This window comes from Phocoena sinus, chromosome 20 (genome assembly GCF_008692025.1).
Source record: "Phocoena sinus isolate mPhoSin1 chromosome 20, mPhoSin1.pri, whole genome shotgun sequence".
Taxonomy (NCBI): Eukaryota; Metazoa; Chordata; class Mammalia; order Artiodactyla; family Phocoenidae; genus Phocoena; species Phocoena sinus.
Genome location: NC_045782.1, coordinates 310,283 through 334,670, shown reverse-complemented (window position 1 = coordinate 334,670; position 24,388 = coordinate 310,283). Strand labels below are relative to the sequence as shown.

The window sequence follows — 24,388 nt, the reverse complement described above, 5'->3', positions numbered from 1 at the left end:
ATTTGCTTGTCTCTTAGGAATGAGACCAGACAAATTTATGCTGTTCATCCCTGTCTGTGAACTGTCTGTTCATTATCTTTGCCCAATTTTCTGTCGGGTAGCTGGCCTTTTCCTTTCTGCTTACTCTTTATTTATACATGTGTTTCTCCTTTTGTATTATTTATTTATTTCTTTATTTTATTTATGGCTGTGTTGGGTTTTTGTTGCTGCACGTGGGCTTTCTCTAGTTGCGGCAAGCAGGGGCTACTCTTCATCGCAGGTGCACAGGCTTCTCACTGCGGTGGCTTCTCTTGTTGCACAGCACGGGCTCTAGGCGCGCGGGCTTCAGTAGTTGCGGCACTTGGGTTCAGCAGTTGTGCCTCATGGGCTCTAGAGCACAGGCTCAGGAGTTGCGGGGCACAGGCTTAGTTGTTCTGCGGCATGTGGGATCTTCCCAGACCGGGGCTCGAACCCGTGTCCCCTGCACTGGCAGGCGGATTCTTAACCACTGCGCCACCAGGGAAGCCCGTCTGCTTACTTTTTTTTTTTTTTATAACAACACCTTTTATTAATTAATTATTTTTTGCTATGTTGGGTCTTGGTTTCTGTGCGAGGGCTTTCCCTAGTTGTGGTGAGCGGGGGCCACTCTTCATCGCGGTGCATGGACCTCTCACTATCACGGCCTCTCTTGTTACAGAGCACAAGCTCCAGACGCGCAGCCTCAGTAGTTGTGGCTCACGGGCCTAGTTGCTCCGCGGCATGTGGGATCCTCCCAGACCAGAGCCCGAACCCGTGTGCCCTGCATTAGCAGGCGGATTCTCAACCACTGCGCCACCAGGGAAGCCCGTCTGCTTACTCTTTAGATACAAGTTGCAAGTGCTTTGTTCCCGTTTTTGTCTTTGGACTTTCCTCCTTAAGCTGCTTTTTGCCATGCAGAAGTTGTTTGTTTTGTGTAGTCTATTTTATCAATTTTGTATTTTATAGAGTTTGGATTTGGGGTCACAGTTAGAAAGGCCTTTCATACTCCAAGGTTATAAAGAAGTTATCGAATGGTTTCTTCTCTAGAAGTTTTAAAAATTTTATTCTATTTCACACTTAAATCTTCGGGCTGTTTTTTTCAATCTAGAAGAAATTATTTTCTGTGCTGTTTTCTGGCCCAATCATTTTGTGCCAAGAATCCTTTCCTCTAAGTTCTGAAAGCAAAAGCCAGGGTTTCTGCTCTTCCCACCCCACCCCCCAACCTCAGGACACCTCTGCCCTGAGTCCTACTTGAAGGGAGGAGATGCAGGCAGGGGAGGGGGCAGAACAAAACTCAGACATGACACAATGTTAACACAGAACAAGAACGAGGGTTGCTTACCACTCCACATGTGTTCACTGAGGACGGCTCAGTATAAAGTATCTGGTTATTTGTGAGCATTGGCCGAGGACCTACTGTGTGTCTGGTATTACAGAAGCACTGGGCTCGGAGATGAATGAGACAGTGTAAGGAGGTAGATGGCTACACCCTCAGATGTCAAATTACAAAACAGGAAACATTCCCAGGTAGAAGGAGCTCAGGCCACATGGCCATCCGGGAAGGCACACCTGAGGAGAGGTCAGGTGCCACGGCAGCGCACGGGGACAAGTGCGGATTTGCCGACTATGAAACGACTATAATTAATCCATTATATTTTAAACCACTTTATCCAAATAACTACCGCTTGGCAACCGCACCTCGGGCCAGGTCCATGCGTGTCACGTGCACGTCCTCGAGGAAACCTGCTCTGCAAAGGAGCACCCAGAGTCCCCGTTTACAGAAGAGAAAACCCGCGGCTGCGCTGCCAGCCTTTCCTAAGCTGGCTGGCTGGCTGGCGCTGCCAGCCTTTCCTAAGCTGGCTGGCTGGCTGGCGCTGCCAGCCTTTCCTAAGCTGGCTGGCTGGCTGGCGACTCAGAGCTGTGCTTCCTCCCCAGGCACGGCTGCGCTCACACACATTTTGTCACTGAACCATGGGAAATCGGTTTTCAGAATGAGTCAACAGGAGGCAGAAATTACAAAGGGAAGAAACGGTCATCCCCACCTTTCTCTCTTCCTCCTTCTTCCCGATTCATAAGAGAGAGACTGTAAATGATCACTGTAATTCTCTGACCTGTCACCCAGAATGTGGAAGCTGCTGAAACTCTCTCAGACCCCCTAGCCCACCACGTGCTCAAGGAGAGATCACCCTCTTTGCTGCCAGCTAATCCATTTGCCCCATATGCAAAACCCTCTGCAGTTTTTCTCCCTCCTTCCTTCCTGTCTTGTAAGTCCTGTCATTGCCCTGTTCACTGACAGTGGTCTAGGGGTGTCCCCTCTCACAAGTGAGTGACTATTGTAGACACAAAGTCAGAGTTATTCCCTGATTGTAGTTCACTTCAACATGACGATGTAAACTTTGTTCACAGCTGAGCCATGTGACCTCCCTGGAGTTGAAACTCCTTGGTTTTCTCTGTATGTCTCAGGAACTCACCCCCAGCTCTGGGGCAGATCCAGCCTGTCAACTGGTCAAGCAGACTCTCTTATATACGGTTCCGTTTCCACTGGAGATGTTCCTTCCGCTTTTCTCCTATTTTAGTTGAGACAGGGCTCCCCCTTGGCCTCCAGGCCATGTCCCAGGGATTCCCTTCACCATCATTCTGAGAACTTCTATCTTTCCCTCTTGACTGAGATGGACCCTGCTTTCCCCCCTCCTCCATCAGTTGAAAATCAACTGACCATAGATGGAGAGCTTATTTCCGGGTTCTATTCTATTCCACTGCTCTGAGTATCTGTCTTTATTCCATTATCACACTGTTTACTTTAGCTTTGAAGTTTTTTTTTTGTTTGTTTGTTTTTTGTGGTACGCGGGCCTCTCACTGTTGTGGCCTCTCCCGCTGCGGAGCAACAGGCTCCGGACGCGCAGGCTCAGCGGCCATGGCTCACGGGCGCAGCCGCTCCGCGGCATGTGGGATCTTCCCGGACCGGGGCACGAACCCGTGTCCCCTGCATCAGCAGGCGGACTCTCAACCACTGCGCCACCAGGGAAGCCCTGTAGTAAGTTTTGAAATCAGGGTAGGAGTCCTCCAACTTTGTTCTTCTTCCTCAAGATTGTTTTGACTATTCAGGGTCAAATGAATTTTTAAGACGGGTTTTTCTATTTGTGTAAAAACGTCACTGGGATTTTGTTAGGGATTGTATTGACATCTTAACATTGTCTTTCAATCCATGAACATGGGATGTCTTTTATTTAGATCTTCTCTAATTTCAGCAATGTTTTGTAGTTTTCAGGGTATACTTCTTTCACCACCTTGGTTAATTTCATTCCTAAGTATTTTATTCATTTTTGTCTCTGAACATGGACTTGTTTTCTTAATTTCCTTTTAGGATCGTTCATTGCAAGTATATGAAAAATGCAACTGATTTTTTGTGTTGCTTTTGTATCTGCAACTTTGCTGAATATTTATCTTTAACAGTGTTTAGTGTGTGAAATTTTTAGAGATTTTACATATAAGATCATGTCACCTATGAACAGATAATTTTACTTTCTCCTCTCCAATTTGAATACATTTATTTCTTTTTCTTGCCTAATTGCTCTTCCAGTACTATGTTGAACTGAAGCAGTAAGAGTGGGCATTCTTGTTTTGTTACTAGTCATAGGAGAGACGCTTTCCGTCTTTCACCACTGAGTGTGATGTCAACTGTGGGTTTTTCATACATGGTTATCATGTAGGGAGGTTGTCTTCTATTCCTACTTTACTGAATGTTTTTATCATGAAAAGGTGCTGAATTTTGTTAAATGCTTTTTCTGCCTCAAAATGATCATGTAGTTTTTTCCTTCATTCTTGAAGTGTATTACATCTATTGATTTTCATTTTTTTAATTTTTTTTTTTTTTTTTTTTTTTTTGGCGGTACGTGGGCCTCTCACTGTTGTGGCCTCTCCCATTGCGGAGCACAGGCTCTGGACGCACAGGTTCAGCGGCCATGGCTCACGGGCCCAGCCGCTCTGCGGCATGTGGGATCCTCCCGGACCGGGGCACAAACCCGTGTCCCCTGCATCAGCAGGCGGACTCTCAACCACTGTGCCACCAGGGAAGCCCACATCTATTGATTTTCATGTGTTGAACTATTACTGCATTCTGGAAATGAATCCCACTTGGTTATAACGTATAATCCTTTTAATATGCTGTTGGATTTGATTGGCTAGTATTTTGTTGAGAATTTTCGCATCTATATTCACAGGGCATATTGGTCTGAAATTTTCTTTTCTTATGATGTCTTTATTAGGCTTCAGCATCAGTGTTATGCTGACCTCACAGAGTTAGGAAGTGCTCCCTCTTCAACGTTTTTGAAAAAGTCTGAGGATTAGTTTTAATTCTTCTTTAAATGTTTGGTAGAATTCACCAGTGAAGCCATGTGGTCCTGAGCTTTTTTTTTTTTTTTTTTTAATGATCACATTCTTTTTTTTAAAAAAACTGTATTTATTTATTTTTGGCAGCGTTGGGTCTTCGTTGCTGTGCACCGGCTTTCTCTAGTTGTGGAGAGCAGGGGCTACCCTTCATTGTAGCATGCGGGCTTCTCATCGCCGTGGCTTCTCATTGAAGCCACTGCTGTGGCGCGGGCTCTAGGCACACGGGCTTCAGTAGTTGTGGCACACAGGCTCAGTAGTTGTGGCTCACGGGTTCTAGAGCGCAGGCTCAGTAGTTGTGGCGCATGGGCTTAGTTGCTCCACAGAATGTGGGATCTTCCCAGACCAGGGCTCAAACCCGCGTCCCCTGCATTGGCAGGTAGATTCTTAACCACTGCGCCTCCAGGGAAGCCCTGGTCCTGGGCTTTTTGTTGGGAGGTTTCTTATTACTGATTCAATCTCCTTACCTGTTATAGGTCTATTCAGATATTCTTTCTTCATGTATCAGTTTTTGTAGATTGTATGTTTCCAGGAACCGTCCATTTACTTAGATTACCTGATTTGTTGGTGCACAATTGTTCACAGTACTCTCTTATAACCTGTAAGATATGTATCAATGCCCCACTTTCATTTCTGATTTTAGTAATTTGAGTTACGTCTCTTTTTCTTAATCAATCCAGCTAAGGGTCTGTTGGTTTTATAAATCTATTCAAAATCCCAACTTTTGGCTTTGTTGATTTTCTCTATTATAGTTTTTCTTTTAAATTTATTATTATTATTTTAATCAATTCTATATTTATTTGGCTGCATCAGGTCTTAGTTGCAGCATGCAGGATCTTGGTCACGGCACGTGGGCTCTTTGTTGCAGTATGCGGGCTCCAGAGTGTGCGGGCTCAGTAGTTATGGCACGCAGGCTTAGCTGCCCCACGGCACGTGGGATCTTAGTTCCCAAACCAGGGATTGAACATGCGTCCACTGCATTGGAAGGTGGACTCTTAACCACTGGACCACCAGGGAAGTCCATATTACAGCTCTTCTATTCTCTTTTTTATCTCCGCTCTAATCTTTCCTTATGCTTGCTCTGGGTTTAGTTTGCTTTTCTTTTTCTAGTTCCTCATGGTATACAGATAGGTCAAGATCTGAGAGATTCTTCTTTTTTTAGTGTACCCATTTATATCTATAAATTTCCCTCTTAGCATTACATTTACTGTATCCCATAACTTCTGGTACGTTGTGTTTTCATATTCATTTATCTCAAGATATTTTCTAATATCTATTTTCTAATATCTCTTGTGACTTCTTCTTTGACCCATTGCTTGTTTAAGAGTGTTTTGGGGGGAATTCCCTGGTGGTCCAGCAGTTAGGACTCTTTGCTCCCAATGCAAGGGGCCCGGGTTCAATCCCTGGGAACTAGCTCCTACATGCTGCAACGAAGATCCAGTGTGCTGCAACGAAGACCCGGCACAGCCAAATAAAAAAAAAAAAAAAAAAAAAAAAAGTGTGTTGTTGAAGTTCCACCTATTTGTGAACCTTCCAATTTTCCTTCTGTTGTTGGCTTTTAGTTTCATTCCACTTTGATCAGAAAAGATTCTTTGAATTAATCTTTTAGAACCTATTAAGATTTGTTTTGTGACCTGACGCACAGTCTGTCCAGGAGTATGTTCCACAGACACTTTAGAAGAATGTGTAGTCTGTGTCGCCGAGTACAGTGTCGTGTATACGTCTGTTACATGGTTGCTTTACAGAGTTGCTCAAGTCATCTTGTCCTCATTGATCTTTTGTCCAGTTCTCCTACCCACTACTGAAAGTGGGGAATCGAAATATCCAAATTGTCACAGAACTATTTCTCCCTTCAATTCCGTCAACTTTTGTTTCATATGTTTGCACTCTGTTGTAACACGCGTGTTTATAATTGTTAAATCTTCTTGCCGTATCAAACTTTTAATCAATATATCTTGTCTTTGTCTCTTGTAACCTCTTTTGATTAAACTACTTTGTCTTATAATAATATAGCCCCCTCAGTTCTCTTTTGGTTATTATTTGCATGGACGATATTTGTCCATTGTTTTACTTTCAAGCTCGTGTCCTTTTATGTAAAGTAAGTCTCTTATAAACAGGATATAGATGAATACTGTTTTTTTAATCCAATCTCCCAGTCTCTGCCTTTTGTAATAGCAGAGTTTAGTCCATTGACATTAATATGATTACTGATAAAGGAGTTACTTCTTCCATTTATCTATGTGTTTTCTGTATGTCTTACGTTTTCTGTTCCTCAGTTCCTCCACTACTGACTTTTCTTTTGTATTTAGTTACTTGTAGTGTGCCATTTTTATTCCCTTTTTCTTTCAGTTTCTGTATGTTTTTAGTTATTTTTTAAGTGATTACCCTGAGGATTACAACTAATGTCTTAAACCTCTAACAACTTAGTTTCAATAATACCTAGTTTCAGTAGTGTACAAACACTGTTCTATATCTCTGTCCCTTCCTATTGATATTGATATTGTCATAGATTTCCTTTACCAATGCTCCTTCTTTTTTCTTATGACTTCAAGTTACTGTCTAGTGCACTTTCATTTCAGCATGAAGGACAACTCCCTTTAGCATTTCTTGTAGGACAGGTCTACTGGTAACAAACTCTCTCAGCTTTTGCTTATCTGGAAATGTCTTAACTTCTCCTTCATTCCCGAAAGATAGTTTTGCCAGATATGCAATTCTTGGTTGATAGTTTTTTTTTCTTTTTGGACTTTAAATGTAACAGCTCAAAAAAAAAAAAAAAAAAAAAAAAGTAACAGCTCACTTCTAGCCTCCATGATTTCTAAGGAGAAACCAGCTATTAATTTTATTGAGGATCCCCTGTATCTGACAATTGTTTCTTTGTTGCTGCATTCACAATTCTCTCATCTTTGGGTTTCCACAATTTTATTACAATGTGTCTCAATGTGGGCGTCTTTGAATTTATCCTGCTTATTCATTGACATTCTCAGACATGTATATTCATGTCTTTCCTAAGATTTGGGAAGTCTCCAGCCATTATTTCTTCAAATATTTTCTCTCTCTCTTCTCTTTGAAATTCCTATGTGCATACGGTGTTACATTTGATGGGCTCCCACGAGTCCCTCAGGTTCTGTTTGTTTTTTCTCATTCTTTTAAATTTCTGATTCCTATTCTAAATAATTTCAATAGTCTTATCTCCAGGCTCACTGATCCTTTCCTTCTGGCTGCTCGGATCTGCTATTGAACCCCTCTAGGGAGTCTTTTCATTTCAGTTACTGGACTTCTCAATTCCAGAATTTCAGTTTGTTTCCATTTTTTAATAGATTATTTAGAGTGGTTTGAGGTTCACAGAAAAATGGAATGGAAATTACAGAGAATTCCCATATACCCCCGTCCCCAAACATGCACAGCCTCCCTCACTATCCATATCTTGCACTAAAGTGGCACATCCACTACAACTAACTACATTAATACATCATTATTGTCCAAACTCCATAGTTTACACTGGGGTTCACTCTCGGTCTTGTACTTTACATGGGATTTGACAAATGTATAATGACTTGCATTCAGTTTCACTGCTCTGTATAATCCCCTGTGCTCCACCTTTATCTCTCCCTCCTCCTCAACCCCTGACAACCACTGACCTTTCTTCTGTTTCCAGAATGTCACAGAGCTGGGATCATACAGCGTGGAGCCTTCTTAGCATGGCTTTTCTCAGTCACACGCATTTAAGATCCCTCCGTGTCTTTCCATGGTTTGAGGTCCCACTGTCTGGAGGCCACAGTTTATTTATCAGTTCACCTACTAAAGGGCATCTGGGTTGCTTCCAGGTTTTGGTTCCTTTTTTACAACCTCTATTTCTTTATTCATATCCTCATTTTGTTCTTACATCATTTTCCTGATCTCCTTTAGTTCTTACCTCATTTTCCTGATCTCCTTTAGTTATTTGTCTGTGGTTTCCTGTAGCTCATGGAACGTATTTAAGACAGTTGACTTAACATCTTCAACTAATACTTCCAATGTCTAGGCTTCCTCAGGGATAGTTTCTGTCAAAGCCTTTTTTTCTGTGAATGTGCCGTATTTTCCTGTTTCTCTGTATGTTTTGTAAGTTTTTTGAGAACTGAACATTTTGAGCATTACATTGTGCTAAGTCTTGAAATTTAACTCTCTCACTCCTCAGGGATTGCTGAAGTTTTTGTTGCTGAGAGCTGGAGTCTGTTTGTGACTCTTCCAAACTATTTTTGCAAAGTATGTATTCCTTGTGTGTGGTCACCAAAGTTTCTGTTCCTTCATCTCTGCAGTCAGCCAGTGACCTGACAAAGATTTTCCTAAATGTGTGACTCCCCAAATGGGGGGCAGTAGATCTCTTCCAATCCCCTGGGAGCCACTTCAACCAGGGAGGCTGAAACAATGCCCACCACCCTCTGTGCTGGCTCCTCAGTGACCAAAAGCAGCAACCAGCAATTAGAACCCACAATCCCAACATTCAGAGGACAAGGTCCTTACTGCCCATCCAGGTCCTAGCAAGTTGCCCCAGGGACATGAACAGCCACCACCCCACGATAGGCTGTAAGGCACCAAAACTCCCCAAATCTACCAGCCTCTTTGCCCAACTGTCCCATAGACAACCCCAGAGCTCCAATATCGTTACTTCAGCCAAGGCTGCCAGCTTGATGGCCGCTAGGGGAGAAGCAGGTCACTGGGGCTTCCTCCTGGCCATCTTCCCTGGCATCGCTCTCATGCCCCCGCTTTGATTTGAAATGTGCACAGAGTTCCTAACTCACAGAGCCCTCCCTGTAGGTGAGCTGCTTGTTCTCAAGGAGGCTTTAGAGTCTCCTTCAAGTCTCTGTTGCTCCTGAATTTCACGATGGCGGGTCTTGGTTTGAGAGAATTTATTGTGCAGGACACCTGATTGGCTCTTTGAATCTGGAGGCTGTCTTTCAAATCTGTTTTCTCTGGAACTCCCATCAGTCAACCTCCAGACGTCCTGATATAATTCCATATTTTTCACATCTTTTCCGATTTTCTGGGATATTTCTTCAATTATATCTTATAACCCTTCAACAGGTGTTTTTATTCTGGCTATTATATTTTAAATTTTCTAGTCATTCTTAGTTGTTCTATGCATACAATTCTTTAAAAGTAGCACATCACTGGGCTTCTCTGGTGGCGCAGTGGTTGAGAGTCCACCTGCCGATGCAGGGGACGCGGGTTCGTGCCCCGGTCCGGGAAGATCCCACATGCCGCGGAGTGGCTGGGCCCGTGAGCCATGGCCACTGAGCCTGCGTGTCCGGAACCTGTGCTCCACAACGGGAGAGGCCACAGCAGTGAGAGGCCCGTGTACCGCAAAAAAAATTTTTAAAGTAGCACATCACTGAGAATTCCCTGGCGGTCCAGTGACTGGAACTCCACACTTTCACTGCTGAGGGCCCGGGTTTGATCTCTGGTTGGGGAACTAAGATCCCACAAGCCGGAAAAAAAAAAAAAAAAAAAATTAGCACACCATTCTTTCTCGTGGATATAAAAGTTCTCTTCTCTTTCTAAGGATGTCTTGCTGTCATCTTGTAGTTTTCTTCTGTTCCCTGCATTGTCTCTATTGGCACCGGGTGATTTCTTCTGCTTGCATCGTCCAAGGTCTCTTTCATGCAGAGGTGGTGCTCCAATATCAGGTGACCCTTGGCTGCAGTTCACAATTCACACTGAGGCACTAATGGCTGATTGGAAGTTCTGGGTAAATGGACGGCGTTTTCACACAGAAACTTTGCTCTAGTGGTCAGGAAGCAGCATGGTCACTTTCTTGAAAGAATCTCCCAGTCAGTGCCTCCAGGGCTTTTCCTTTGGGTCAGCTTTTCCAGAGCAGAGTCTGCTGGCTTCCTGCCAGTTGCAGGATGGGGAAGGACACATCTTTTACAAACCTGGCCACAGCAGTCCTGAGGTATGGCTGGGGGGGATAGTGGACCTCACTGCCACCCCTCCTCAGTTGTGTCTGAGGAGACCCCAACCAATCTCCTGCTCGGGTGGGTGAGGGGCCGTCACCTGCCTGGGGTCAAGCCCTCTTTACGTTAAGTCTCCAACCCTATTTCACTGCTCTGCCCTCCCATCCCCCACGGCCAGAGGTCCTAGTGCCCCAGTTCCAGGAGGTTCCTAGCATTCGGTGACACAATTCCGCTTCCTCCCCGTGAGCTTCAACCGAGAGAGATCTTCAACTGAAGCCTGTCACCCCAGGCCCTCTGCCTTCCGTCTTCCAAAACGTTGCTGACGCCTGTCCCCTGCTGCAGTCACTTCTTCCATTCCACCTTCGAGGACAACTATCCTTTCCTGCCCTTTCAGTTTGGTTCCAAGAGGGAAGGAGGATAAACCCAGGTGGTTAAGCTGCCAGGTCAAGGGGGAGCTGCTGGTCTCTCCTCAGTGGACTCCCATTAAAGAATAAACAAGTGCCTCAAAAAATGTTTAAAAGAAGTTGTTGGGGAGGAAAATGCCATGAAATTAGGCAGAAAATTACAGAAGACTCAGCAACACACAACCATCTGGAATGAGTCCCAGATGCCTTACAGAGCCAAAGAATCCAGACAATGAAAGTTCAGGAACAGGCAGTAGCAGCAGCCTCTGGCCCTGTGGCGTTCAAACTCAGAACAGAAGTCACCTCTGGGGGTGGATGTTGGGTGGGAGGGGCCCGTGGGAGTCATCAGGGAGCAAGAAATATTCACCACCTTGACGCGGTGGTCGTGACACAGGCGTGTACACGTGCAAAGATTTGTCAAGCTGTACTCTTGAGATTTGTCATTGTGTGTGTCTCACACCTCAGCAAAAGAGCAAGGGAAGGAAACGGACATTTATTGAGTGCTTGCTGTTTGCTAGGCACTGGCTAGGTCTGCTTTTCTAATTCATTCATTTAATGAGCACCTACTATGTCCTGGGCACTATCTAGGTTCTGAGGACCCAGCAGCAAACAAATCAATTAGCATCTATGCCTGCGTGATGCCCCCAGTTAATGGGGAGACAATATCAAAGAACTGCATCACAAAAGTCAAGTGACAACAGTGACAAGTGCAGAAGAAGGAGCAAGTCCCAATCCGGGCTGGGAGGGTGTCAGAAAGGCTTCCCTGAAGAAACGAAGTTGCAACAGAGATCTGAGGGGTCAGGAGGAAATGACCAGTTGTGAAGCATGAAGAGCACGGGGTGCAAAGGGACCAGCACGTGCAAAGACCCTGTGGCAGGAGGCGTGTGCACGTTCATGAGGGTAGAGAACAGGGCCGAGCAGGGCTCCACTGATGCCAGAGGGGCCTCAGAACTGCCGTGCCCCAGACGGGAAACTGAGGCTCAGGGTGTCAGCCCCGGATTGCCCAGCAAGTACAACTGGGGCAGAAACCAACTCTGTCTGTTCCCCCTAGGGAACGTGAGCGGGAGAGGCCGCCTGGGCTCCGGCCTCCAGTGGTGCCAGCTGCCCTCACGTTCCCTGCCTCTCAGCCCCACAGGGCCTGCGGCTGGGGGTGGCCATGGAGCCCTGCCCCGAAGAGCAGTACTGGGACCCGCTGCTGAACACCTGTGTCTCCTGCAAAGCCATCTGCAGCAATCAGAGTCCACGCACCTGTGCAGCCTTCTGCAGTGAGTCCTGGGGCCCGAGCCTGGGCTGGATGCCCCTCCTGCCCCCAGAGGTCCCCCTGGCCTGCACTTGGGGCCTGAGGAGGGGTGGAGGGAGACGGGAGATGGACAGTGTGGCACCTTCTACCTTTTGACCCTCCTATCCTCCTTGCAGCTTCCCAAGCATGCTCTGTTCCTTCCTGCCTCAGGGCCTTTGCACAGGGATGCATTTCCCCACCTTCTCTCCCGGGATCCCTCCTACCCGGCCTTCAGGTCTCAGCCCCAAATCAAGAGGTCCTCTCTGACTGCCGGGTGGAAAGTGGGCCCTCCTTCATCATTCTCTGCTCTTTCTTCTGAAACTTTTTATTATAGAAATTATGACAGAGAGAGGACAGCATGATGAACCTGTCTACCCATCAGCAGCTTTAGAAATGCCACCTTTACAGTCCCCAATTTTTTTACTTGTGTATTTTAAAGCCAGTCCAAGAACTCGTATTATTTTATGTGTAAATACTGGATCACGAATCCCTAAAACATAAGGGCCTTTAAAATGTAACCTCAATGTTTTATCACCCCCAGCAATAATTCCTTAGTATCATCTGCACTCAGGCCATATCCAGTTTTCTCTAATTGTCTTTTGCTTGCTTTTTCGTAACTTGTTCTTTCCCTGATGGAACTTATCACAGCTTGTACCACACGTTCTTTCCTGTGTGTTCATGTGTCTCAACCACCCGACTGAGAGCTCAATTCCTTTCTTAAGCCTAGCACAGTGCCTGACACATAGTAAGTGCTTCATGAATACTGGCTGAGTGGGGCTCAGAGAGGCTGAGTGACTTGCCCGAGATCACACAGCACAGTAGTGGAAGAGTTAGGATTTGAACAACAACTTTCTGAGTCTGCAACACCATGGCTCTGAGCCACTATCCATTAATGAGGTGGACATTCAGTGTTGACCCACAAACCCCTGGAAAGAGGAATCTGACAGACCCTTCAAGGAGGTTATTATCTAGTTGGAGAAATGACTCCACTTCATGGTAAAAAGGTGAACTACCGTAAAACGCCACAGCTGGGAGAGACCACGTCCGGCTGATGGGTTGGGGAGCGAGGAAGTTTTCTGGTAGGAAGCGCCACCTGAGATGGATTGTTAAGAGTCCACAGATGCAGAAGTCAGATGAGGGGGAACGGCAACCCTGGACGAGGGACCAGCGTGGACAAAGGCGTGGAGGCGGGAAAATACAACAGGGAATATCGAGGCCCAGAGGGGAGGTTGTGAGGTCAGGCAGTGAGGGCTGGTGGTCTGTGGAGCTCTGTCACCTGCACAGCCACATGGGGGTTCCCAAGGACGAGAGGAGGTCACGGCAAGCCCGGGAACACTGCTGCCATCAGGCTAACTCCACCTTGTGAGTGTCGGGGTCAGGAGGGTCCAGGGCCACAGCAGGGTAAGGGCAAGGGGTGGTCACTGGTCCTGACAGGATCACCTGAGTCTCCCCTGAGGTCCCAAATGCAGGCCTTCCTGGTTTTGTCTTCTACTCTGAAAAGGATGTACGTGTTGGCATGTTTGCATCGCAAAGAGGCACAAGTGAATATCCTATTTAAACCCTGAGCATTATTCATTATGTGTCAGGCACTGTGCTGGGGACTTCAAATCCCCGTAACAACCGTAAGAAATCACCATTGTTATCATCATTCCTCTCCTGGAAAACAGGAGACTGAGGTATGGAGGGGCCAAGCCCACCACGTGAAGTGGCGGACCAGAGCTTCCCCAAGCCCGCGTGGCTTCAAGGTCTGGGTTCTTGGCCTCTGTCTTGTGCTGCCTCCAAAATGCGCCCTGAAAACCTGCATGCGAGTCACATTTTCATATGAATGAATCTTAGAGACAAGGGAAACCTACCCTGTGAAAGTATAGGTTTCTGTATGGCACTCAAAACTGCTCTCTCCAGCAAGTGTGAATGGGCTTCAGTTTGCTTGGCTTCTGCCCCTTGGCACTGATGCCTGGTTAAGCTCCTGAAATTCTCATTTATTATTAAGACAGAAAAAACACTATTAATCTGAGCTTTCTCACCTTCCTTCCAGTCCCCTTCCCCAACTTGCTAAGGCAGATTCTGGTTTTGTTCTCCATTCCTTATATTTATATGAAATATGTTTCTCCCTTATGAGGTTTGAAAAACCCAAGTAAAGAAGTTATGTGACAGTGTAATAACTTAAAAGATAACTAGAAAACCCTTATACAGTTAGTACTAAGAAATGCTCTTTTAAATTATAGGTCAAAGAAGAAATAATAGTGAAAAATAAGAACATCCTAAACTAGGTACAGAAAAAATACTACGTCAAAATGTGTGTGATGCAGCTAAAACAGTACTTAGAGGACAATGTATAGTCTTACATTTGCATACTGGAAGAGGACTTGGATTACTCTGGAATTGCTTTTGGGGAACTGGACTAGGATTCTTTTTTAACTTTGATCCCTTTGAGGCCAGACCCCCAGTTTCTGCCTGTGTCTGTCACCCAGCAGCATCACGCATCTCTGTCTCCCAGAGTCACTCAGCTGCCGCAAAGAGCAAGGCAGGTACTATGACCAGCTCCTGGGGGACTGTATCAGCTGTGCCTCCATCTGTGGACGTCACCCCAAGCAATGCACACACTTCTGTGAGAACAAGTTCAGGAGTCAAGTGAACCTCCCACCAGAGGTCAGGAGACAGCGGACCGGAGAGGCCTCGACCCGGGCAGACAACCTAGGGAGGTACCAGGGATCAGAGCACAGAGGCTCGGATGTGGGTCCAGGTAAGCCACCTAAGGTTGGCCTGCGCGGTGTCCAAGGGTCAGAGTGGATGGAAGGCAGGCACCAGGCCTCAATAAGGAGAGGCTGCAAAGCAGGAAGTCCAGTGCAGGCAAATGGCCAGAAACCAGGGGGGTGGGGGGATCATCACAGGATAGAAAAAAAAAAAATTAAGCAAAGTTTACAGAAGTCTGTGGGCAAGAAGGAAGCAAAAGAAGAAAAAAGACCTGACAGTTGGGAGTCTCATAATGGTGGCTGAATGAATTCTCAGAACACAGGGCAGCGAGTGGATAGCACAGCTAACCAGTGAGCAAGACCCCCACTCCATTTAGAGGCAATGGAGACTTACCAAGAATGAGAAAGAAAAGCACTATCAAAAAAGCTCACGGTGGAGATGGGCCTCCTTAGATATGTGAGAGGGGTCTCTTGAACTAGGCACTTACTAAGTGCCGAGCACTGGAAATGACCTAATTAATCCTCCCAGAAAATACCTCTTGGCTCAGCTACTCTGCTCTGTGGTGTCAGAGAGGACGGGGCTTGGGTGGGGATGTGGACCCACAAACACTTGATATTTATGGTGCTCTTGGTCTGCCAGGCGCTGGCTGGTTTTCCTCCTTTTCTGTGACTTTCCCCATGACGTCACTTCCATGAGAACAGGCTTCATGTGTCCTGATAACGAAGTGCCCAGCCTGGTTCTTCTCGGTTAGACTGTTGTCTCTTACTCTGCTCTGCCCTCCTGTCAGTAAGCTGCAGCCACGTAACAAACAGCCCCCAGATTCCATGACGTGTTATTCCTCATGGCATAGGGCTTGGCTGGAGTCAGCTGGAGGGGCTCGGCTCCTGAGTCTCTCATCCTCCCCTGGGACCAGCGGGTGGGCAGCAGCATCAGAGGTGACACACGGGCCTCTGAACCTCTCGGCCAAGAGCTGGCACCCATCATCTGCTGCATCCTATCCCTCCGGATGCAAAGCCAGCTAGATTCAAGGCGGGGGAGACAGACCCCGCTCTCGGCTGGAGGAGAGGCGAAGGATTTGTAGCTGTGGGGGGTTTGTGGCCGGTTTTTATCCAGCACAGCCTCTTGTGAGAGGAAATGCAGATTCACACACAGAGGGCGTGGATACGGGTGGAGGGGGTGACGAACGGGACCACAAAGGGGGCCGCTCTCCAAGGTCTGGTGACCCCCGCGCCTTCCCTGCAGTGACTTATTTGACTCTTCCAGCCAAACCCAGAACCCCGTCCACCTCCGATGCCACAGATTCCCCTTTACAGACAGAGAAATTGAGTCTCAAAACCTGGAGAGTCAGTGCACAGCTGAGCGGGGACTCGGACCCGGCCTGCGGGTTCCAAAGTTCGTCCGCTCTGCAAGAGCCAATCCCCAAAGCAGTGTTCTGTGGCGCCGTCGCCCACTTAGGGGGACCTCTTGCCAGTGTGACACCGTTAGCCCTTCCTGTCTGTGACCACCAGCCAAGCCCCCTCCCCAGAGGGCCTGGGGTGGACCCTCCAGGTATGAATCCCCCAGGAAGTGTGGACAGACATTCCAGGAGCCAGTGGGGTCAGCGTGACCACGTCTGACCTGACCGCTGTCCCAGTCATTCCATGGTGCGGCCTCCCGAGCTTCGGAGGGCTGGGTGACGCCTCGCCATACCTGCCCCTGCCGCGTGTCCCTCTGGAGGTCTGGGGCTTACGTGTGTCCCGCTGTGTCCTGATACCTGGGCGTGCAGGTGGGGCAAGAGCTGGGTTTGGTGGGGACTGTGAACAGGAAGTGCCGGGCCCACACCCTGGGTGTTAAGGGCAGGGCGTGCAGAACACTGCCCGTGGCAGCGGGGCGGACCTGTCCCCCCCACTCACTCCCCGCCCTGCCAGCCCTCACCCTTGGCCCCTCCACGTCTCTCGGAATGCTGTGGAGGGCTCAGCTGTGCCTGGGGGGACGGGTGCAAGAGTCAGGCAGACCCTGTCGCTGACCCCATATAAGTTACAGTCTGATGGGAGAGACAAATGACTGAGTAACCTCAGTGCGTGGCGACGACATCCCCCAGCCAGGGTGCGATGGGGCGAGGAAGGTTTCCCCGAGGAGAGGCCCTCAAGGCAGACTGGGGGCCAGACCCCTGGTTCCATCTCCCACCAACTGTGTGATCTTGAGCAAGTCACTTAACCTCTCTGAGGTTAAGTGTTTCCGTAAGACTGAGATCACCTGCCTTCACGGGGTTGCTGCACTGAGTGTCAGGATCAGCACGTAGTAACTGCTCATTTAAAAGGAAAGCATACATCTAAGAGACGACGTGGAGAAAGGTGTTCCAGGCAGGGGGCACAGCATGTGCAGGTGCTGGGAGGGGCTGGGAGCGGAAACACACGGATTCTCTGTGGACAGGGTACAGCCACTGCTAGGACCACTGGGGCTGCGACTGCTACAAACAGTGGGAGCAAAGGCTAAGCTTTAGTGAAAATTAAGGTTTGCTTTTCTTATCCGAGCCCACGGAGCCCCCAGGCCCTATTCAAGGGCCTCCTGGGTCCCGGGTTCAGAGCTCCAGGTGGCGTGAGCACGAGTGACCTGGGATGTCTCCAGACTCTGTATCTCCCTGTCCCCACTGGGGGGCAGCCCAGCACCCCCCTCACAGGGCTCTCGCAGGGCCTCAGCGACCCTGGGCCTTGATGCTCCAAATCCTTAACTTGATTACATGTGCAAAGGCTTTTTCCCCAAATCAGGTCATAAGGTCCCATGTGCAGGTTACCAGATCCCTCGTGGGAGGGCGATGCCCGCCTTGGGAGCACATCCTGCACGGCGGCCTGGGGGTTGGTCTCGTCTCTGGCTTTTTATCTCAGGGTGTGGAGTGTTTTCTCCCCACACATGCCACCCCCCATCCGCCCCCGACGGCTGCAAGAGATGTCACCGTGGCGGCTGCCCCAGGCCCCCTCTTCATCCCCAGGGCTGAGGCCAGGGGAGGGGGGCAGAAAGCCTCGGGAGCCCACCTCACCCCTCCCCTGACCTGCCTGCTCGCTGGGCTGGGGTCGTGGGGATGCTGGCAGAACGTTCCACTGGGTCGAGCTGCTACCAACAGCGCGGAGGCCGGAGCGTCCGCCCCGTTTCACCAGGAGGCAGGCCTGACGGTGAGCAAGGGTGGCCGCAGGGCCCAGGCTCAAAACCTGCCCTACCCCGGCTACACCAAGGCCCCTCAGGACAGGTCACAGCACTGCCCGCCCAGCCAGCCCGAGCTCCAGCCCAGCAGCAGCAGTCGGGGAAATCCTGTTTCTAGGTGAGATTGACTCTGAAAACAGTACAAACACGGAACAAATCTAATGGAAAACCCGCTTGGAAATAAACCATCCGCGGTGCCCCCTGGTGGCGGTGCTCAGAACTGCGCCGCAGGCCTGGCTCTCTGGCAAGGACAGAGCTCACATCCTTTCCCGACTGAAGCCCCTGCACCCACCGGGGTCAGCAGACAGGGAGGCACTGGGCGAGGCCGCTCCGCTCGGGGGCCAGGTCACTGAGGGCCGACAGAGGTCAGCGACCGAGCTTGCAGACCTGAACAGCTGGTGACTAAACAGAGGAAGCACAGCGGTGGCTGGGGACCCCCTCCCCGCACCTGGCCAGCCTCTGACTCTGCTTTAAAAGGCGAGGCAGCCAGCACGCTCCTTGCCATTCCCGTTCGGAAAGGACGACACACAGGGATCGTGACAGAAGAAAGAAGGTATTAAAAAGCGAGGTTTGGGGAAAGTCTCTCCCCAGGAGCAACACCTGCTGCGGCCTGGGTTTGTCGGTTCCCACATGCTCTTGTCTAAGCACATTTCACACCAGGGAGAAGCCCGAGCGCCCACCTCTCTCTCCCTGTTCACTTCCTGCCCCTGAGGCTCAGCCCATCTCAGGACCCACCAGGGAGCTGGTCTCCGGCTCTCACCGTAAACAAAGCCCAGCAAATGCCTGCATCCACGTGCCTAGAAGTGAAGGCAGTGAGTCCACAAGCCTGGAAAGGGCGTGTCCGCGTTGGCAGGTGGTTGCACGTGGCCCTCAGAGGAAACCACCCCACCCAGACGTGCCTGTGTCGCCAGCCTGGGACAGAGGCGGAAGGTGACATCTTTCGCAGTTTTAACTGCACCTCTCCTCCGGATCCAGGGCCTCTGCGAAGCACGCTCTACGAGCGGGTCACCAGGCAGGAACTGGTCCATTTCCCTCAGGAAGCCCCAAATCACCCTCCTCACGTGGTGGCTCAGGGCGCCCGGGAGAGCAGAGCAGAGGCTGCCAGGCCTCGTCATGGCACCGGCCAGGCCCTGCGTCCCCTGTACTGCGTACTGCTGGGTGCAGGGGGGCCCGGCCCAGCCCGACTTGAAGGGCAGGAATCGAGGACCATCTCCAAATGCCAGCAGCCAGCCTCGAGGTAGTCTGAGTGTTAGAGTTCAGCTGAAAACACCTGAAATCCACCCAGCACTTCACTGTGTACTTAGCAGAATCTGGTAGCTGGGAATTCCACCTCCCACGTGAAGGCTGCCAGCCTCTCCCCCGCTAATCCGGCCAGGCCGACGGCTTTATTTTATCGCAGGGACGCACAGGAGCCGGTGAGCAGATGGGGGCCCGGGAGCTGGGACACACGGACGTCGCCGGCCGGGGGTGGCGCCAACAGCCCACCCAGAGCTCTGTGAACGTCAGGGTGGCACCAACCAGCTGTCACTTCATAAAATTCTGCCCCTAAGGAGCCTGCGTAAGGAAGAGGGACAGTGTCCACCTTGCCATCTGTGCGCGGCCGGCCTGGAGCCCCGGCGTGGAGCCCATCAGACCCGCCCCCAGGTGCAGTTCTGCAACTGTGACCAGATCTGAGGCTCAGTTTTGTCATCTGAAAAACAGACTGTAAGGCGGTGTGCCCACAGCGGGAACAGCCTGCAGGATCCTCAAACAGCTCAGCAAGGAAGCGCCACCTGACCCGGCAACTACACTCGTGGGACGCGTCCACGAGAGCTGCACACACACGTGCACACGGAAACCTGCACGCAAGCCTTCACAGCCGCCAAAGGGTGGAAACAACCGAAATGCTTGCTCATCAGGGACAAACACGATGTGGTGCATCCACACAGTGGAACGTTACTCAGACCCAACACACGTGGCCACACGCCTGAGCCTTGGAAACACGCCGAGGGGCCCGACGTGAAGGTCCCGTGCTGCACAATTCCACTGGTATGAAGTGTCCAGGACAGGCGACAGACAGCGTGGGGGGGCCCGGGGCGCGTCATGCGGTGCCGGACACACCCCAGGTGCACAGGCAGCAGCCGCACGAGCCTGAGAACACACTAACCACCCCCCTCATCTTCACGGCCGTGAGCCTGGCAGCACGTGGACTACACCTCAACCTGTAAAGGGGGCGAGCGCCCCTCCTTCACAGAAGCGCGCGGGTCAGGGACGCGCTAGAGAAAGTGTGGCGTGCAGCAAGACCAGCAGGCGGCCAGCAGCCCTTCCTCCCGGGCTGGGGGCGCCCGATCCCAGGGCCCGGGACAGATTTCGAGGGCAGGGCTTTGGCTCGGGGCCCTGAGCGGGGCCAGCGCCCCATTTCCCCAGGTCCCCCTGGTGTACACCTGCCCCTCAGGCTCAGGAGCAACGCCACCGTCTCTCTCCAAGCACGTGCGCCCTGGTCAAACACCCTCCCTGGACACCTGTCCACCTCTGGTACTGTCCCAAGCCACACCCCACGGCGAGAGAGAACGACAAAGGGCGTGCAGCTCTGGGGTTCCCCCGGCCCTCCGAGGGGGCGTGGGGGTGACCGCATGGCTTGTTTGGGGCTCACGAGGAGGAAGCGAGGACGAGGGGCTGCTGGCCGGAGGGGGGTGCTTCAGGGAGGGGCCCCTCCTGACTCTGGGTCCCCCGCTGTCTTGCAGCCCCCCCAGGGCTGAAGCTGAGCGCCGACCAGCTGGCCCTGGTCTACAGCACGCTGGGGCTCTGCCTCTGTGCCATCGTCTGCTGCTTCCTGCTGGCCGTGGCCTGTTTCCTGAAGAGGAGGGGGGACCAGGTCTCCTGCCAGCCCCCCCCAGGGCCATGTCGGACGCAGGCCAAGTCCTCCAAGGGTGAGCACGCAGTGGGGTCCTGGACATCCCTCTGTCCTGGCTCTGCCCCCGCTTCTAAGTGGAGAGCGGTTGCCGGTCCTCCCGGGGAGCAGCCTGGCGCCAGTTCCTACAGTTTCCTACCTGTCCTGGTGAAATAGGGTCAAACATCAGGGCAAGAAGAGACAGGGCCCTGAGGAAGGGTGGGTGTTGGGCCCCGGGGCTTGCCCCACTTGCCAGGACAGGGCGGCTAACACCGGAGGTGGTCCCCTGGGGGTGCAGGGCGGGGGAGGAGGGGTCCAGGCCGAGGCCAACGCCCTCTCCCCCTCAGCAGATCACTGGATGGAAGCCGGCAGCGCTGCAGAGGCAACGCCCGAGCCGACGGAGACGTGCAGCTTCTGCTTCGCGGAGTGCAGGGCGCCTGAGCGTGCCGGGAGGTGGACGCGCCACAGCCAGAGCGCAGCCGGACAGCCCTGCGTGCGTGCCCCGAACGGTGGCCTCTGCGGCATTGAGGTCGTGTGCACGCCCGCCCAAGAAGGAGGCCTGGCCACATGAACCTGGGGGGGCTGGGGGGAAGGGTGATGGGAGAGAGAAATGACGGTGGGGGAGACTGGGGAGAGAGGAACAGAGCAAAGGGAAAGGACAGGGAAGGGGGAGGGCAGTGGAGGAACAGCTGGCAGAAGGGCCAGGGCCACCATATTGACCCCAGGTCTCCACGGTAGGTCACCGGCACCTAAACGCACCTGCAGTAAAAGCACCCACACCTGCTGGACCCAGCCCCGGGGACCCTTTGCAGAAATAAAACCTCCCACACTGCCCACTCCTCACTGTGGCTGGTTTGGGTCGCGTCTCCCCGTGGTGACTGCCCCATCCCACCTCTCCCGCTGCCCCTGGGCTCCAGGCCTGATTTCCAAGGATCTGAGCGAGTGTGTGGACCGAGAAGCAGGCTCTGCTGTCCCCTGTCACCTAAGAGGAGAAAGCAGCCGGCTGATGGTGGACCCACCATCAGGGTTGGGCCCGCCTGCGTCGGTCTCGGAAAACCAATCTCCTCCCGTGTCTCCTCAGAGAGGCGTGAAGCAGTGTGACCCTGTGTGCGTGTGTACAGTCACGTGTGTGCACGCATATGCTGCTCCCACGTGTGTCACGGGGCGCGGGGCGGACGGAGGGCAGGCGGGCTGAGCCCAGGACCACGTCCCCGCATCACCTCAGGAGCGCTCTCATTTGGACACCAACCTGCTACTGTTTAGTATTTTTCTTTACATCAACCTACCTTTCCTTCCAGACCTACACGCTAAATTTTTCGGATTCTGACCGGTAACACTGTATCTGAGCATTCACAATTTGTTTTCTTGGCTACACCACGCGGCTTGTGGGATCTTAGCTCCCCGACCAGGCATTGAACCCGCACCCCCTGCAATGGAAGCGCGGTCTTGGCCACTGGACCGCCAGCGAAGTCCCACATTCACAAATTTTTGATACTACATATATTTCATACCTGTATTTGCAGTGAAACCTACACGTTAGGAGCATTTAAACCTGAAAATACGTAACTGCTGTAGCAGCACCTACACAGATGAACACAAAATTATGCAAATCATTCATCTGGAAACCACCTGGCGCACCTACGAGCACCAAAGGTTCACACAACACACTCTGGGAGGTGTAGAAGCCTGAGGCTCCATCCTTCCCTCATCCACTGGCTAACGGGCCCTGTCACCTTCCCAGGCTGCTGGACAAAGCCCCACACGCTGTGCGGCTTCAACACTGGAACCTCCTGTCCCCCGTCTGGGGGACCTGCCCACCCAGGTGTCGCAAGGCTGGTCCTGCTGCGGCCGTGACGGGAGAACTGCCCCCGCCTCGCCCCCACGGCTGCAGATGGCCGTCTTCCCTTGATGCGTGTCTGTCTGTCCAAATCTTCCCTTTTTACAAGGACACTGGTCACCCTAATGACCTCATTTTCACTTGATCATGTCTGTAAATCTCCAGGTAGGGTCATGCTTAGAGGTTCTCGGGGTTAGGACCTCAACCCATGAATCTGGGGGCACACATTCAGCCCAGAACACAGGTCCTCCCAAGTCCAGTCTCGCTTCAACGCGGTCTGAAGCCAAGTTAGCTTCTCACAAGCACCCGCCCGAGACAAGCGTCTGAGCCGGTGTTCAGCGGGCCCAAGGCAGCAACAGGGACATCTTGGTGCGGTGTCCACCGGTCACCAAGCCCACGACAGCATCTCTTGGCAGCACGGACCCTGTACCTGGGGTGGCTGCCTGCCAGACCCTGACGACGTCCCAGCACATCTCTGAGCTGCACGGACGCGCTTGGGATGCAAAGCCTCGTCCGAAACGTGTGCAGACTCCTCCAGCTGTTTTCAAATTCTGCTCATCTGAGCCCAAGGGGCCCTGGGGGATGCTTCTGGACCGTGCAGGGAGTGAAGGCTGCCGAAAACACAGGGAAATGTGTGCCTGACTACGGCTTTCCACAAAAATAACCTCTGGGTTTTTTTTGTGTCCGTTTTTCAATTGGTCTTTAGTGTCAGTTGACGTGGCAGGTTTTGTTTTGTTTTTTTTAAAGACCAGGATCCTCTGTTGCAAAGAAAATCTGAAACTCTAAATACCATCCGCTTTACCCACGTTCTGTGTTCTGCTGGTCCTACTTCCAAAATACACTGATTCCCGCCACCTGCCACAGCCCCCGCGACGCCAGACCCGAATCCGCCCTGTGCACCCTGCCCAGGGCTCAGCAAGCTCCTCTGAAAAGGACCAGACGGCAGAGACTCTCGGCGACGACTCAGCGCTCACCCAGCCCTGCCGCGCTTGTGCCCAGGCAGCCAGCGCCAGGGGAGGCGGCGGGTCGGACTGGGCTCCGCCGACGCGGCTCAGACCGGGCACCACAGCTCGCCCTCCCCGCCCTGCTGCTCCGCAGCTCGGGCCTTTAGCTCCAGCTTTACTGAGACATAAATGACACGTAACTTTGTGTGAGCTGCCAGGTGATGCATCTGTACGTTGTAATACGCCCCCCACGTGGCATCAGGAACCCCTCCACTCCAGCCCACCGTCACCCGTGGTGAGAACGTGTAAGATCTACTCTCTCTGCAACTCTCAAGCACAGGACACGGTATCAGGACGTGTCAGTCTCACTCCTGGGAGTCTGTGCCCTTTGGCCAGCATCTCCCCCTTTCCCACCCCCTGGCAACCACAGTCTACTGTTTCTCTAGACACTGGCCTCTTTGTGTCTCTCTACAGTTTTCTGAAGAGCTGTCTGCGAACAGCATCGCCTCACTCCCGCCCCGTCTTCGGTGCTGCTGTCCTGGAAGCCCACGATCCGTCGCTACTGTTTTTGCTTTAGAAACTCGGTAGCGTATAGAATGATTAAAAATAACAAAAACAGGGGCTTCCCTGGTGGCGCAGTGGTTGGGAGTCCGCCTGCCTATGCAGGGGACACGGGTTCGTGCCCCGGTCTGGGAAGATCCCACGTGCCGCGGAGCGGCTGGGCCCGTGAGCCATGGCCGCTGAGCCTGCGCATCCGGAGCCTGTGCGTACCGCAAAAAAAAAAAAAAATAACAAAAACAATGCTTTGTAGATCTACCTTCACGTCTAACAATCCTCATTTTCTGGGTGTGGACCTAGGTCCGTCTGGTAT

At 51.4% G+C, this 24,388-nt stretch overlaps 1 protein-coding gene across 3 annotated transcripts in view; it reads left to right on the top strand.

Annotated features, from left to right (window-relative positions):
• Positions 1–24,235, top strand: part of TNFRSF13B (TNF receptor superfamily member 13B) — a 32,942-nt gene extending 8,707 nt beyond the window's left edge. For 2 of the 3 annotated variants that reach the window (XM_032617770.1, XM_032617768.1), the window contains exons 2-5: positions 11,845–11,982; positions 14,494–14,739; positions 20,591–20,776; positions 21,084–24,235. In XM_032617770.1, coding sequence (XP_032473661.1) covers positions 11,874–11,982; positions 14,494–14,739; positions 20,591–20,776; positions 21,084–21,307 — 765 coding nt within the window. In that variant the 5' untranslated portion in view covers positions 11,845–11,873 and the 3' untranslated portion in view covers positions 21,308–24,235. The remainder of the gene's footprint in view (positions 1–11,844; positions 11,983–14,493; positions 14,740–20,590; positions 20,777–21,083) is intronic. The other variant, XM_032617769.1, reaches the window with a different exon arrangement.
• Positions 24,236–24,388: the final 153 nt, after the last annotated feature.